This window comes from Branchiostoma lanceolatum, chromosome 16 (genome assembly GCF_035083965.1).
Source record: "Branchiostoma lanceolatum isolate klBraLanc5 chromosome 16, klBraLanc5.hap2, whole genome shotgun sequence".
Taxonomy (NCBI): domain Eukaryota; kingdom Metazoa; phylum Chordata; class Leptocardii; order Amphioxiformes; family Branchiostomatidae; genus Branchiostoma; species Branchiostoma lanceolatum.
The window spans coordinates 15,803,213-15,816,434 of NC_089737.1; the positions used below are offsets into that span (position 1 = coordinate 15,803,213).

At 41.2% G+C, this 13,222-nt stretch overlaps 2 protein-coding genes across 5 annotated transcripts in view; one reads left to right on the forward strand and one right to left on the reverse strand.

The window, feature by feature from the left end:
- LOC136421547 (putative neutral sphingomyelinase) lies at positions 1–9,338 on the forward strand. Of its 2 annotated transcripts, none has more exons than XM_066408885.1 (10): positions 1–226; positions 1,037–1,105; positions 2,866–2,962; positions 3,125–3,201; positions 4,035–4,218; positions 4,669–4,751; positions 5,498–5,627; positions 5,930–6,028; positions 7,114–7,252; positions 7,894–9,338. In XM_066408885.1, the coding sequence occupies exons 2-10, from the start codon at positions 1,068–1,070 to the stop codon at positions 8,229–8,231; spliced, it is 1,185 nt and encodes a 394-aa protein (XP_066264982.1). In that variant the 5' UTR covers positions 1–226; positions 1,037–1,067; the 3' UTR covers positions 8,232–9,338. The 2 variants fall into 2 exon arrangements, with proteins under 2 accessions (XP_066264982.1, XP_066264983.1); XM_066408886.1 differs by having other exon boundaries at positions 1,064–1,105.
- LOC136421546 (leucine-rich repeat and death domain-containing protein 1-like) overlaps positions 9,339–13,222 on the reverse strand; it is a 23,965-nt gene continuing 20,081 nt past the window's right edge. For all 3 annotated transcript variants that reach the window (XM_066408884.1, XM_066408882.1, XM_066408883.1), the window contains exons 8-12: positions 13,003–13,148; positions 12,847–12,896; positions 12,527–12,682; positions 11,708–11,793; positions 9,339–10,539 (exon numbers count right to left, since the gene is read on the reverse strand). In XM_066408884.1, the coding sequence (XP_066264981.1) occupies positions 10,525–10,539; positions 11,708–11,793; positions 12,527–12,682; positions 12,847–12,896; positions 13,003–13,148 (453 nt within the window). In that variant the 3' untranslated portion in view covers positions 9,339–10,524. The remainder of the gene's footprint in view (positions 10,540–11,707; positions 11,794–12,526; positions 12,683–12,846; positions 12,897–13,002; positions 13,149–13,222) is intronic.

Sequence of the window (13,222 nt, forward strand, 5' to 3'; positions counted from 1 at the left end):
TTATTCAGTCAGCTGAGCTAATTTCTCACGAGTTTCATTCCGAGTCTCCCACACTAACCCCATTTTTCGACACTTCGCTCGACAAGGACACTGTTGTTCAGCAACTTTTGCAGATGTCTGCCACGTAGCAGGAAACAAGCCTTCGACAGGTCGGCTAGCTCCCGATCATTGCAGCTTTCCACACCTGGCATTTGTTGCGGACCCGTTACACGTCATAGTTCACCAGGTGAGGCAGTGAGCCTAGGTGTATAGATATTTAAGATCGGCGAATACTGGCTTCTTCTTCTTCTTCTGATTTCCGTTGATGCCCACAATCATTGCGCTGATTATTCTGGCGTATTCTGGAAACCTAGTCTATTGGAAACTAAGGTAATTTTATTGCTAGCCATGCATATGACCCTTGATATGACAAACCTTGAGCAAAGTCTAACTGGCAGGTCACCTCGAAATGTCTTAAATATCTAGCCATCATTAATTATTTATAAGTTATTATCTGGTGATTGGTTATCGATTATTTAGTCAAAGGAAGAAGTGATATATGGGGGCTAACTTTCAATCCGAATACCCCTTATTCTGAATGAGGGCCTGCATGGGGGGGTCCCGACAACGCTCTACGCTAAATTCGGAGGGCCGGCTACGTAATACGCTAAATTCAGAAAGCCTCCCTACGCTCTACGCTAAATTCAGAAAGCCCCCCCTACGCTCTACGCTAAATTATGGAGTGGTCGGCAACGCTCTACGTAAAATTAAAACGGCCGATTACGCTCTACGTAAAAGGGGCATGCAGGCCCTCCTGTGTTACGCCTAATGGCGGTTATACCGGCTAATAAGTGCATTGCAAATTCATACCCATAGGCTAATTGCATATTGACAACAATGTAGATACAGGTACAGATATGTTAAATCATAAATTCTGAATATAATTGTAGATGGCAAATATAGTTAGTATGTTCTTACTTAGTAGATGTTAGATATGTATTTAAGTGTGATGAGTTCCCATACAAAACCATGACAACCATTGTTCTAAATCCCACAGATTTCCTGTATCCTGCCGTTCCCATAGAAACATGCCTGCCCATCTCCGAGTGTTGACGCTGAACTGCTGGTAGGTCTGGAAATGTATCATGGGTACTGGGGTTTGCTGTGTGTGTGTGTGTGTGTGTTTCTGTGTGTGTGCGTGCGTGTGTGTGTGTGTCTGTGTGTGTGCGTGTATGTGTCTATCTGCATGTGTGTGTTTCTGTGTGTGTGTGCGTGTGTGTGTGTGTCTGTGTGTCTGCATGTGTGTGTTTCTGGGTGTGTGCGTGCGCGTGCGTGTGTGTGTGTGTCTGTGCATGTGTGTTTATGTGTGTGTATATGTGTGTGTGTGTGTGTGTATGTGTGTCTGTGTGTGTCTGTGAGTGTGTGGTGGGGGGTATGCTGATGTGTCTGTCTTTGTGTGTTTTTCATGTGTGTGTTCCTGACCTACTTAGGAAGTTAGGTACTCCCAAAGCAGCCAATGATTGTTTGGTTTTGTTCTTGTATTACATAGCAGGTAAGCTGGATGAAGGCATAACACACCATTTAACATAAACATAGTCCCAAAGCTTTTTTGAGGCCGTAGGAGCAGTGGGTTGTTAATCTACTAGTACAGTGTGTAGGGCATAGTATTGGAAGGCCCATGGCCATCTTTCTCCTTCCAGGGTTTGCGGATTCGATGGGGTGGTCTACAGGGGTGGGCTAGTGGGGTGGGCTACCTCAGCACTACCCTTTCTGGACCTCAAGGCTGTGCATGGGGGTTTGGCCTCTTATGGAATTTCCTTGAAGAGGATCTGGGTCAAGCTGTGGGTGGGCTAGAGGAAAGGTAGCGGCTGATCATATGGCAGGTGGGGGGGGGGGGGGGGTAGGTGCACCAAGACTGGTAGAAAAGCCATTTATCATAAACAAACTTCTAAGTACTCAGTATACAATTAGGATTTTAGGGAAGAGGTACAAGGGGAAATAAACTGGAAATTGGATAGGACAGCTAGGGAATGAGAGAGCCTTTGTTTGACAAAATGCAAAACATATGTCTCACATTTAGACTAGAATGTACCTGAATGCATGTGCTTGTATACAATGTACAATGTATTTGTGGTTATGTGTGTCAGTGTGCATGAGCGTGGGTTGGAATGTTGTAAGTGTGTGTGTTTGTACAATGTATAGCGTTGCTTTTGTTTCTCATTTCTTTCTTGTAGCCACAATGCTACTGTCATGTTGGCCTGACTGAGCAGTATATAAAGGAACAGGGAACATAGTCCTCCATGTTTTAAAATCTAAAACTGGGGATAGCAAACTCCTGCAGGATGTAAATGTATGCAGTATGCTCATTGCCCACCTCCACCCCCCACTGTAGCATCCCCAAAGCAATATGATCCTTCAGCAAAATAAAGCATTCTTTCCGGCCCTCCCACAGAGTGACCCATCTTTTCCTCAAGGAAATTCCATTCAATGCTAAACCCCCATGCACAGCCTTGAGGTCCAGAAATCAAATCCGCAAACCCTCTTTCTCCTTCCACCACCTTTAACCTCCCCAACCGAGGTTAGGTACTAGTACCCATTTTTACACCTGGGTGGAGTGAGGAAAGTCGTGTTAAGTGCCTTTCCCAAGGGCACAGCATCGGCCACATGTCAGGAGATTCGAACCCAGGACCCCTGGGCCAAACTCCCTAACCATTATCATTATGCCACAGCAGATAGTTGTACTTTGAGTGCGACACAGTGCAAAGAACTTGTTGATCCATTCACCCTCACTCTCCTCAAACATGGGACCTCTGACTTAACTTCCCATGCAAAGAATAGCAAACATGTAGTATAGTGTGCATGAAACCATTTTGTTGTGTTTTCCAGGGGTATCAGTTACCTTGTTCCCAAAGTCCCGGAGAGGTTTCACGCGATCGGCGAGGAGCTGGCAACGGGAAAGTACGACCTGGTCGCGCTACAAGAGGTCAGAGTTCATGGAATATTACGTTAGATTTTATTTATATTACAGCTGCCAAGTTTTCTACACTGTTGGTTTGTTTGTTGGTTTATGTGTTGGTTCAAATACAGGGTTGTGATGTTGTTGTTGTTTACTACAACTAGTGATGATTGTTTTTTCATAACGAAGGTTTGGAGTGTCGCCTTGTATGAGCAGCTAGTCTCACAGGTGGAAGATGTGCTGCCCTACCATCACTACTTCTACAGGTAAATGTTGTTTCATTTTGTATGTTAAATGTCTAACTTAGAATCAACTCCATATATATAATATACATGACAACAGCTACTCTCCCTTGGGTTTGACAGGGCAGTTCCCATGTGTATCAGTTCCTATCCTGAAATAATCTCCCTATCTCATTGTAGTTGTAAAGATTAAAGTCTTTAACCTTCTCCCTGCTGCCTAACCCTATAATCCATGCATATTTGGTGCCAAATGGGGGGGGGGGGTTAAATGTTGTTGACCTGAATATCTACTAGTGATCTACTGTTCATCATGTCTTTTCTTTAGCTTGATTTTTTGGTTCTCGATCTATTTCTCCTAACCCCAGTGGCTGGAATGGCTGTGGTGTGAGAGTGGACACCTGAATTGAAACGTCTGTCACAGTTTAGGGATCTCCCTAAAGAATGGAACAGTGGCGCTCCTCCATCCTGTTAATTTTCTAAGCTAAAGGGTCCCATCTTCCAATATTTCTCTGGCCAAGCCTGTAATTTTGCTCATAACTCGAGATGTAATAAGTTGTAGACAAGATGCAAAGCTGAAGTTGTAGGAAATGACTTCTATTTATGTCCGGAAAAGTCAAAATGCAACGGTTGCTCTCTTCTTGAACGGTGTACGCCTCCTCTAGAATACAAGTTGCGAGGGGGGTCGGGAAGGTCTAGAGGCCCTCTAGACCTCCACCCTCCCCCATCCTGCTTTATATTTCTGGGGAGATCCCTGTTTATTATGATATTACAAAATCCATCCAAAATCTTGCTTCAGTAACCTTTGTATTGTGTGTGTCTTTTCTATTGTTTGATTTTTGTTTCTGTATGTATCTCAGTGGCTGGAATGGCAGCGGTGTGTGCATGTTCTCCAAGCATCCCATAATAGGCGTGTACCAGTATCGCTTTACGCTGAACGGCCACGCCCACAAGTTGTTCCATCTCGACTGGTACGGTGGGAAAGTCGTGGGGCTCTGCCGCATACAGTACGCCGGGACAGAGATCAACTTCTATGCCTCGCACGTGAGTACCCCGGGAAGGAGATTGTTTTGATTGAGCCTTTTGTCACAATGCGATATTTGTATTGGAATTTCAGCTAATTCATTTGCTGTTCTGTAGTCTTCTTGGCATGTTTTACAAGTCAGGCTTTTTGGAGGGCATTTACACATCTACCTTAATGCTTGGAGATTGTGGAATGCTCATGGAGCTACAGAATCCTCAGCAAGTTGAAGTTGCTTAGGCTCAAAAGAAAGAAAAATAAGGTCATTGAAAGAAATATTGAGCACTCACTAAAAGAGTTTGCAGAGATTTATCAATATTTTTTCGATACTCAACAGTCTCTCCGCAGTTTTGCCTACAATGTGGAATCCCCACATGTTTGTTTGTTTGTTTACCTGATCCCATTTGTTCCTTCTTGTTTATCACCTTGTTTGTTTGTTTGTTTGTTTGTTTACCTGAGCCCTTCTGTTCCAGACCCATGCGGAGTACGACCATGACAATGACGAGTACAAGGCTCACCGCGTATCGCAGGCCTTCGAACTCAGCCAGTTCATTCGGTATATGATATATGATTATGAGCTTTTATAGAAATTAAAGAGCCTGAAAGGAGGTCCATGCTGTTGTGACCTCACATTATGCAGATAGAACCTATGACTCTGTGAGTAGTGGATCAAGTTGCAGAAAGAGACCCTTTGCTAAGGGATGATTTAAACTTAGCATAAACTTACCCTCTGCTAAGGCCACACCAATTTAATTTCTTGGTTAACGGATTTTTATTTTCAAAAAAAAAATTTAGAAAAAAAAAATTAATGAAAACAGAAGGCTGGCCCAGCTTTCTGTTTTCATTATTTTTTTTTCTAAACTTTAAAAAAAAAAAAAAAAATCCGTTAACCAAGAAGTTAAATTGGTGTGGCCTAAGGAATGATTTAAACTTAGCATAAACTTAGGTAGACTTATAATCCACTACACCAAGGCATGTGTTCTGTATAATGCGATGTCACAGAAGCTGTAGATTGCTCATTCCTATATATACTGTCAAAAAATTTGGGTAAGTTCTATTTTTTGTTGACAATAACTGTTAAACGTTGCTTCAGAACGATTTCTATGAACTTTCAAGCTATCATAATCTCTAGTTTCATCTAGAAATTTTTCCAATGATTGTAAAAGCTCATGATCCCATACTATACACTCTTGTATTAGGTAGATTAGCCTTGTTATAGAACTATAGGTAAGTGCCAGTAGATGCCATACTTTGTGCCTTGTACAATTGCACATTAAGTTAGATTATACATTGTACCTACAGATATACCGGGCATTCCTCGGATATGAACATTCTGGCGGGAGATTTGAACAACCAGCCGTTTGAGCTCGGACTGAAAATCATCCAGTCTAACACTGGGATGGAAGACTCCTGGCTGACTGCTGAACACAAGGTATGTGTTTTTGTTTGCTTGTTTGTTTGGTTGTAATGTATAGCCTTAGGGAAGCTGCACTGTACTATCGATGTAGACATGTGGAATGATGCAGACTAAGACTGTAGATGCTTAATCCTTTCTTTGCTTTCCACAGTTGGGAATAAGTATTGTACACACAGAGAGATGTAAGAAGAGATCTTATGTCTTCGTTCCCAGTGTTTTATGAGATATTTGATAAAGGAATATGTTTGTTTGTTTGTTTGTTTGTCTTAGCTTACTTCTTGCATTAAGGGCCTCACACACAATTTTCCCCTCATTAGAACTCGGAAGACTCCGGCTTGACGTGCAACAGTGCTGCCAACGACTATAGCACTGGTAACCCCGACCCACCGATGAGACTGGACTATGTCTTCTACAAGGTAAATCCAGATTGCTGATGACTGTCTCTTTGATGCATTACACTATAATGTGTAAAATGATTAAAAAAGTAATTAGATAAAAAGAGTAATTATGTGGCATCTATGAAGCATTTTTGTGACGATTTTTGTGGCAGATATTGTCATTCTCGTATAGGGCTGTTTAGCCATAGTCCATGCTGTAGGGCTGCTGTCAATTAGGATTTTACCATGGTCAATACTGACCGACGGAGGCCATATATAGTGTGGCATAGTTGCAGAGCATCCGGCTATGAACCAATGAGACCCAGGTTCAATCCCCAGTGGAGTACCCAGACATGTCCGGACATGAACCCAGACGTTGTGCCCTTGGGAAAGGCACTCAACGTATTCTCCTTGTCCTAACAGTAGGTTGGCATTAGGAAGGGCATCCAGCTGTAAAAACTCTTGCTATAAAAAAGACTTGCACTTGCTGAGGAGTTCTGGGGCTCCCCCATCCATGTGCAAGCACGGCCAACCCCCATATGATGGGGAAAAAAGACGTAAAATTGGAGAGAATTAGATGCCTTCTTTTTACAACGGATGCTTAAAATCTGGGGAAAACTCTGTGACCGTTCGTCTTAGGTCATATGCACTTTCCCCTCTGACTCGTGTTGATATTTCAGTTCAACATTGCATTTTGTAACCCCAGAACCAATAAGCTAAATTGACATGGCCTAGAGACATAAGGCCACACCAATTTAATTTCTTGGTCAACAGATTTTTTTTGGGTAAAATTTTAGCACGAGGACATCATTAAAACAGAAGACTGGGTGAAAACTTGCACCTGACCCTGTTCACACCCTGAAACTGTGTGACCAAAGTATAGACTTTCCTCTGTTTTCATGTTGATTTTACAATCTAGCATTTTTTTTTAATTCTGGAAATTAAATTGGAGTGTCCTAATGTTAACATGTTGCAACGCCCAAAAAATGTAACCAGATACTTCAAAAATTTTTCATGATTTCATTCGAAGGTGATGGCAATGTATGATTCTTTGAAGCAAAGTTGGATAGTAAACTAATTGTGGACAAGATTTCATACATGATTGTTTGTTGGGGTCCTTTCAGGGGTCTGCCAGGTGCAGAGTGAAGTGTGTCCACTGTGAGACCACCATGCACAAGGTACCCGGAAAACCCTTCAACTACTCCGACCATGAAGGCGTGCTGGCGCACTTAGAACTGGAGAAGGTCTCAGAACCAAGTGATGGTAAGAATTTAAGAAAGATCATTCTTCGGTCTTCGATATGCAACTCTTTGTATGTCCTACATGCTGGTGAACATTAGACCTTATATTAGTCCTTCTATTTCTGTGGCACATGGAGATCATTAAAAGACCTTAGAAACACTTGCGTGCTCACTGTGTGTTGAATTAGCTTTAGCAGGTTGGTTGGACATTTGAGAATGGTCAAGAGTCTCTTATAATGAATGAATGAATGAATATTTTATTTTCGTGTCCTGCGACTCAATAAAGTCGCCCAGCCCATACGGACTTATAGGACACCAATTGAATACATAAACTTGACATAGGAGTGTTGGTAGAGGTACAGTGATAAATGATGATAATCAGAAATAGATCATAATAATAGCAGTAATGAGTAACACAAAATAATATGAATATAATACAGTGTCTGCCACTGGTCATTTAGATCATAAAAAGGCCCTTGAGAGATCATTTGGAGACCTTACAAGTGGGTATCATTGAGCCCTCACCAAGAGCTTCTGTCATGTTCCAGCCAGTCTTCCAGTAAATTATCTATTGCCTTCATCAGCATGCAATCATTGGTAAGTAAGAAGTGTTTGGCTGTGTGAAAATAAATCATTCTCTTTTGTAATTCCTGCTTTTTTCAGACAATCCAGGAAACTCAGCTAATCTTCCCGACATTCCGCAACACGACGACCTCCTCCGCGAAGCCGTCACCATCATGGATGAGGCCATCGCCTCTACAGCATCCGTCCGCTGGTTCTATGGAGCGGTCCTCCTCCTCTCTTTCCTCCTCTTCCTCCTCATCTCCTCCCTGCCTCTCCCCTTCATCCTCACGTTGCTCCTCAACCTCCTGTTGGCATTCGGGATCCTCTGGAGTTTCTGGATGGGCGTGGTTGTCACGGAGACCGAGAGGAGGGGTCTCCTAGCAACCAGGACCAGCATGCAGGTTCTTCTCCAAGGCAGTGAGAAGAAAAGGAACTGAGATCTGTAAGAAGTTCTTGGTTTTCTTAGATGCTGAAAACCGAGTGTCAGGTTATTTTGTAGAAGGAAATGTGAAGAAAAGGAACTGAGTTCTTTGAGAAGTTCTGAAGTTTCTTAAATGCTTCACAACCACTTTTCATTCTTATCGAATCACTGCAGAACAAGGAGCGTTCAGTTCTTTGTTTGGGATTTTCTGTAGGACTAAAGGGGTGGCAAAATAGGTGAAGAATCACCTGAGCGTTTTAGATATGAAACTGGAGATTGTATTTTTAATTGATGTAAAATGGTGCGCCACCGAAAAAGACAAAAATCATCTATTTGAATCTATTTGAATTAAGAACTATTGAAAGAATACAGATCACAAGTGAGATTAGCTGTAGGATTCGTGAAGAAATAACTTATGAAATTTTGAATCTTTTAACTTTTGCTTCATTAAGTAGGAAAAATAATTATTACTTACTTAGGCCACACCAATTTAATTTCTAACGGATTTAATGAAAAAATGCTAAATTCCAAAATCAACATGAAAACAGAGTCTCAGAGGAAAGTCTGTACTTTGGTGCACACAGTTTCAGGGTGTGAACAGGGTCAGGTGCAAGTTTTCACCCCAGCCATCTGTTTTCATGATTTTGTTTTTGCTAAAATTAAAAAAAATGCCGTTAACCAAGAAACTAAATTGGTGTGGCCTTAGTGCTCTTATCAAGAAGCTTTTCATAAGTATTATGTATTCACGATAGAGATAAGTACAATTTATTCAAAACAAATGAGTATGATATATTGATAATACGTGTATTCATCTATAGTATTCATAATAGGATTATAATGAATTAGTTTCATTTTGCCTGTATTTCACGTAAATGTCATATTTTCAAAAGTTATCTATTGAAGCATATTCGCTGCTTAATACATGCACTTAATTAAATGTAGAAAAGTTTTATCAAGATTTTAATTGAGTAAAGATGACAGCTGATAAAAGTTAGTCCTAATTTGTTGCTCAAAATATTGTTGCTCGATGATTATAGCTAGAAAAACACTCAGAATTTGTATCACAGTGACTATTGCCTTATGGCCTATCCTACATCCAGAAAATAAACACACATTTGCCAGATACCATTTTCAACCAATTTTATTACCACACCAGCCAAATAAACAAAGATTGTAAAGAAGCCTGTAAAATTTGTTACATTAATCATTTTCACTCAACAAAACCATTACATGTTCAAGTACTATGTAAGCACTACGTTCAACTTATAGATTAGTTTACCTGGTGGCAAGAATTCCTGAGCCAGAACTTTGATGGCCCGATGTTGAATAGTAGAAGATAGATGAAAACATTGTTAAATCAGAAACACTCATTAAGAGAGTTTATACCAGTGCTGGCTTTGGCGTATCCTGGATCTATATGAAATCAAGAATATTCTGTGTCCGATGAATTGCGCCTTGTGGCTATATTCGCATTTCTTAACAACCTCTTGTAAATTTCTCCTACTTGTTACCTATTCTTCACGAAAGAGACAAATCTGGTACCCGTCTCGTATCCAAATATGCCAATGACTTAAATCAGTCCTAATTTGTAGATGACAATATTGTTGCTTGTAGCTTGAAAACGGCACGGGAATAGTTTGTACCAATATTGCCTTTTGGCCCCCTGGATCTAGATTATCAGGAAAGTTCCTGTGTCCGCTGATTCAGAAGTACTCTATGTACCTCTATTCGCATTTCTTAACAAATTTCTCCTACTTGTTACCTGGCCTATACAAAAATGATACAAACCTGATGATGGTACTCGTTTCGTATCCGAAGATGTCAATGAGTGGAATCCATCCTAATTTTATGATGTAAAAAAAAGCTTGAAAGAGCACGCAAATAGTTTATACCAATACTGCCTTTTGAGCCCCCTGGATCTAGATTATCAGGAAAGTTCCTGGGTCCGAAGAACTACTCTATGTGCATGCACTACTTGCATTTCTTAACAACCTCTTGTAAATTTCCCCTACTTGTTGCCTATTGTACACAGAAACAAAGACTTAAATCAGTCCTGATTAGTTGATGAAAATGTTGTAGCTTGATAACAAGCACGCTCATAGTATGTACCAATATTGTTCTTTGGTCCCCTGGATTTATAGCTAGATTAGTTAAAAACTTCCTCTGAGCTACTCTATGTGCATGTATTTGCATCCTTTAACAGTCCTCAGTATGACTCTATATAGATTTTTGTCTCATCTCCACAAAAACACGACAACTCAGGTGCTGGTAGTCGTCTCGTAGCCGATCGAGGCTGTCAATGAGTTGAATCAGTTCTTGCGAGCCTGTGAACAAGTGCAACAAGAATCTCATCATCACTGTGAAACTAGTGTTTTAAGATAATGACATACAAGGATATTGAGGCACAGAAATAGTTTATATACATTTTCCCCATTGGTACTTTCTATATAACCACATTCTTGCTGCAGTTTTGTTCTCCGATTGCCGAGTGTTCAGGACGTGGTGTTAGGAGAATAAGCATAGGCTCACATGTGACCTAGACTAATACGCATTCGTAAGAGAAACTATACTAGAGAATCGACTTTAGACACCCTCGGCTGGCTGGTACCGCAAGAATAGAGCCTCTAAGCTGCAGTCATCAAGTCCCAGGATCAACAATCACCTGTTACTGGTAAACATGAATAGTTTTGCAAATTTTCTACCCTCCACTCAGCCTAGTATACACCCTATTCTAGCTCTGGTTTGCTCTTCCGATTATTTACCTTGCCGACTATTCAGCAGAGAAGCGGTCAGAGTAGCAAACCGGAGCTAGAATATGGTGGATACCAGGTTACTTTCCACTATCGTTACTGCCAGGTGAGAGTATACACCATCTACAGTCATCGCCACAGTGTCATCAATGAAGACGGTCAGTCATATTAAATAGGAACCTAAGGATCAGCAAGGATCCGTCACAAACTTGGATACTTGGATACTTTATTTGCTCCATTAGCTACATACATGGTATGAAGCTACTCTTCCTGGAGTATGATGATACACAGAAAATACATCAGACAGACTACATAGAATTGCCAACAGGCTACATAACATTACGGCATTAAAATTAGCTAACTAATACACATATTCTTTGACATCTCTTGCCTGAAACTACTCTGAGGTGCGGTTTGAATTCTATGCGGCAAACTGTTCCACATATATATTGCTCTATACATGAAGGTATTTTTCATAGCATTGGTTTTTGGTTTTGGAAGTTTATAAGTGTTTTTACTGGCGTTGCGAGTCCTGTAGCTGTGCTGCTGTGAAACTGGAAACAACTGTTGGTAGAGTATAGCAGGTTGTTGTGTGGTGAGTATCTTCCGGAACTGGGAAGAACAAACGTGACCAGAGTAGCAAACTGGAGCTAAAATATGGTGGATACTAGGCTATTTTTCAATGTCTTTGCTTCCAGATGAAAGGACAGGACAAAAAACAGGTGAAAGTCCATGTTATTACCTTCATCCTCTGCACGTCGATAATCGCCTGTAGAACGTCCTCCTTACTGGACCTGCTGGTCACGGCACGGAGGCGGTCTTCACACTCTGGAGTTATAAACAGTTTAAAAACAGTTTATACAACTGAATCTTTTAGCACTACTGTATTAGTTTGTACCCCATGGAGATTGTCTTCACACTTAAATTTGGACATCAAAGACACAACATGTTTACCAGCAGCTTATTGAAATGCATCTTTCAGCATTGGATATCTGATCTATCCCGTAGTGTAACTATATGACCGTCAGGATCTGGGATTTGGGATAACTAAGATCAGTTTTCTCTACCCTTTTCGGTTTTCTATCTGTTTTTTAGTGCCATGCCTGTCCATTCTCTGATATCATCCTCCTACCCTTTCCGTCGCCTACCCTCTTTCTTCCCCCCAGGACAGTTCCTTGTATGGTGGTTTTGGCTAGTACCGATGACCGTGACACGAGGCCGTACCACTTCAGTTTTCTTGTCTTCATTGTGTTTAGGAAGTCTTCGTAGGGACCGATATAGCAGTAGATATCATTTTTCTATAACCCGTTTCGACTGGAGCAACGACCATGTGAAATTGACAAATGAATAACATTGACATCAACCAAGAAGTTCCTAACCTTCCTCTGCCCTTTTTCTTTACCCTATGATGAAATATAGCAGATAACCAGATAGGGAGGATGAGTGCGGTTTCAGTAGATTATATTCACCAGGTTCACCAGGTTGTATTATTACAGCCAATAGGTACCCATCGGAGTAATGAGGCTGTTGTATATAAAGTAAAAATACATTTTTTTTTTACCTTGGAATGTCGGCCTGTTCTCCGGTTTCTGGCTCCAGCATGTCTGCATCAGTTCGCTCACTGACGTCACGTCCTCCCGGTCTGTGGGGATCAGGGTCAGGTCAGGTCGTTGTCCTGACGTCACGGCTAGCCTGATGAGGGCAGTGTTCACGGCATCTGCAGATGTGATGATAAAGGAAGGAAACTGAATTGATAAATGTTCATCAAAATCCTACCATATCGCACAAGTATGAAATATGATGATCATAACTAAAAGATTAAGGCAGCATACAATCAAACTTTGCCAGAAAATGGCATTTAGACAAGAGGATAGATCTCACTTCCATATAGCTCTGCTCTCGTAATGATCTCCCACAGCAGCACACCGAAGCTGAAACAAAAACATGTATTTGTTGGAAATTTTAGAAGCCAAAAGAATGAATGATCTCGAAATTATTTTGATACTTCAGGACGAAACGAACGACATTGGCTAGTACCTGTAGACGTCAAACTGAGGAGTTGGGACGAGGTTGATGTCCAAGAAGTACTCTGGTGGCGCATGCGTGATAGTGCCACCATCCGGACTTGTCCCCGTGACCACACGTGACTTGATCTTCCACTTGGACAGCCCAAAGTCTGAAATCTATTAATGAAGAGGCATTGGAGATTTAACTGCAATAATTCAAAGTTACTTTCGTTTAAACTGAAGCTTTCATT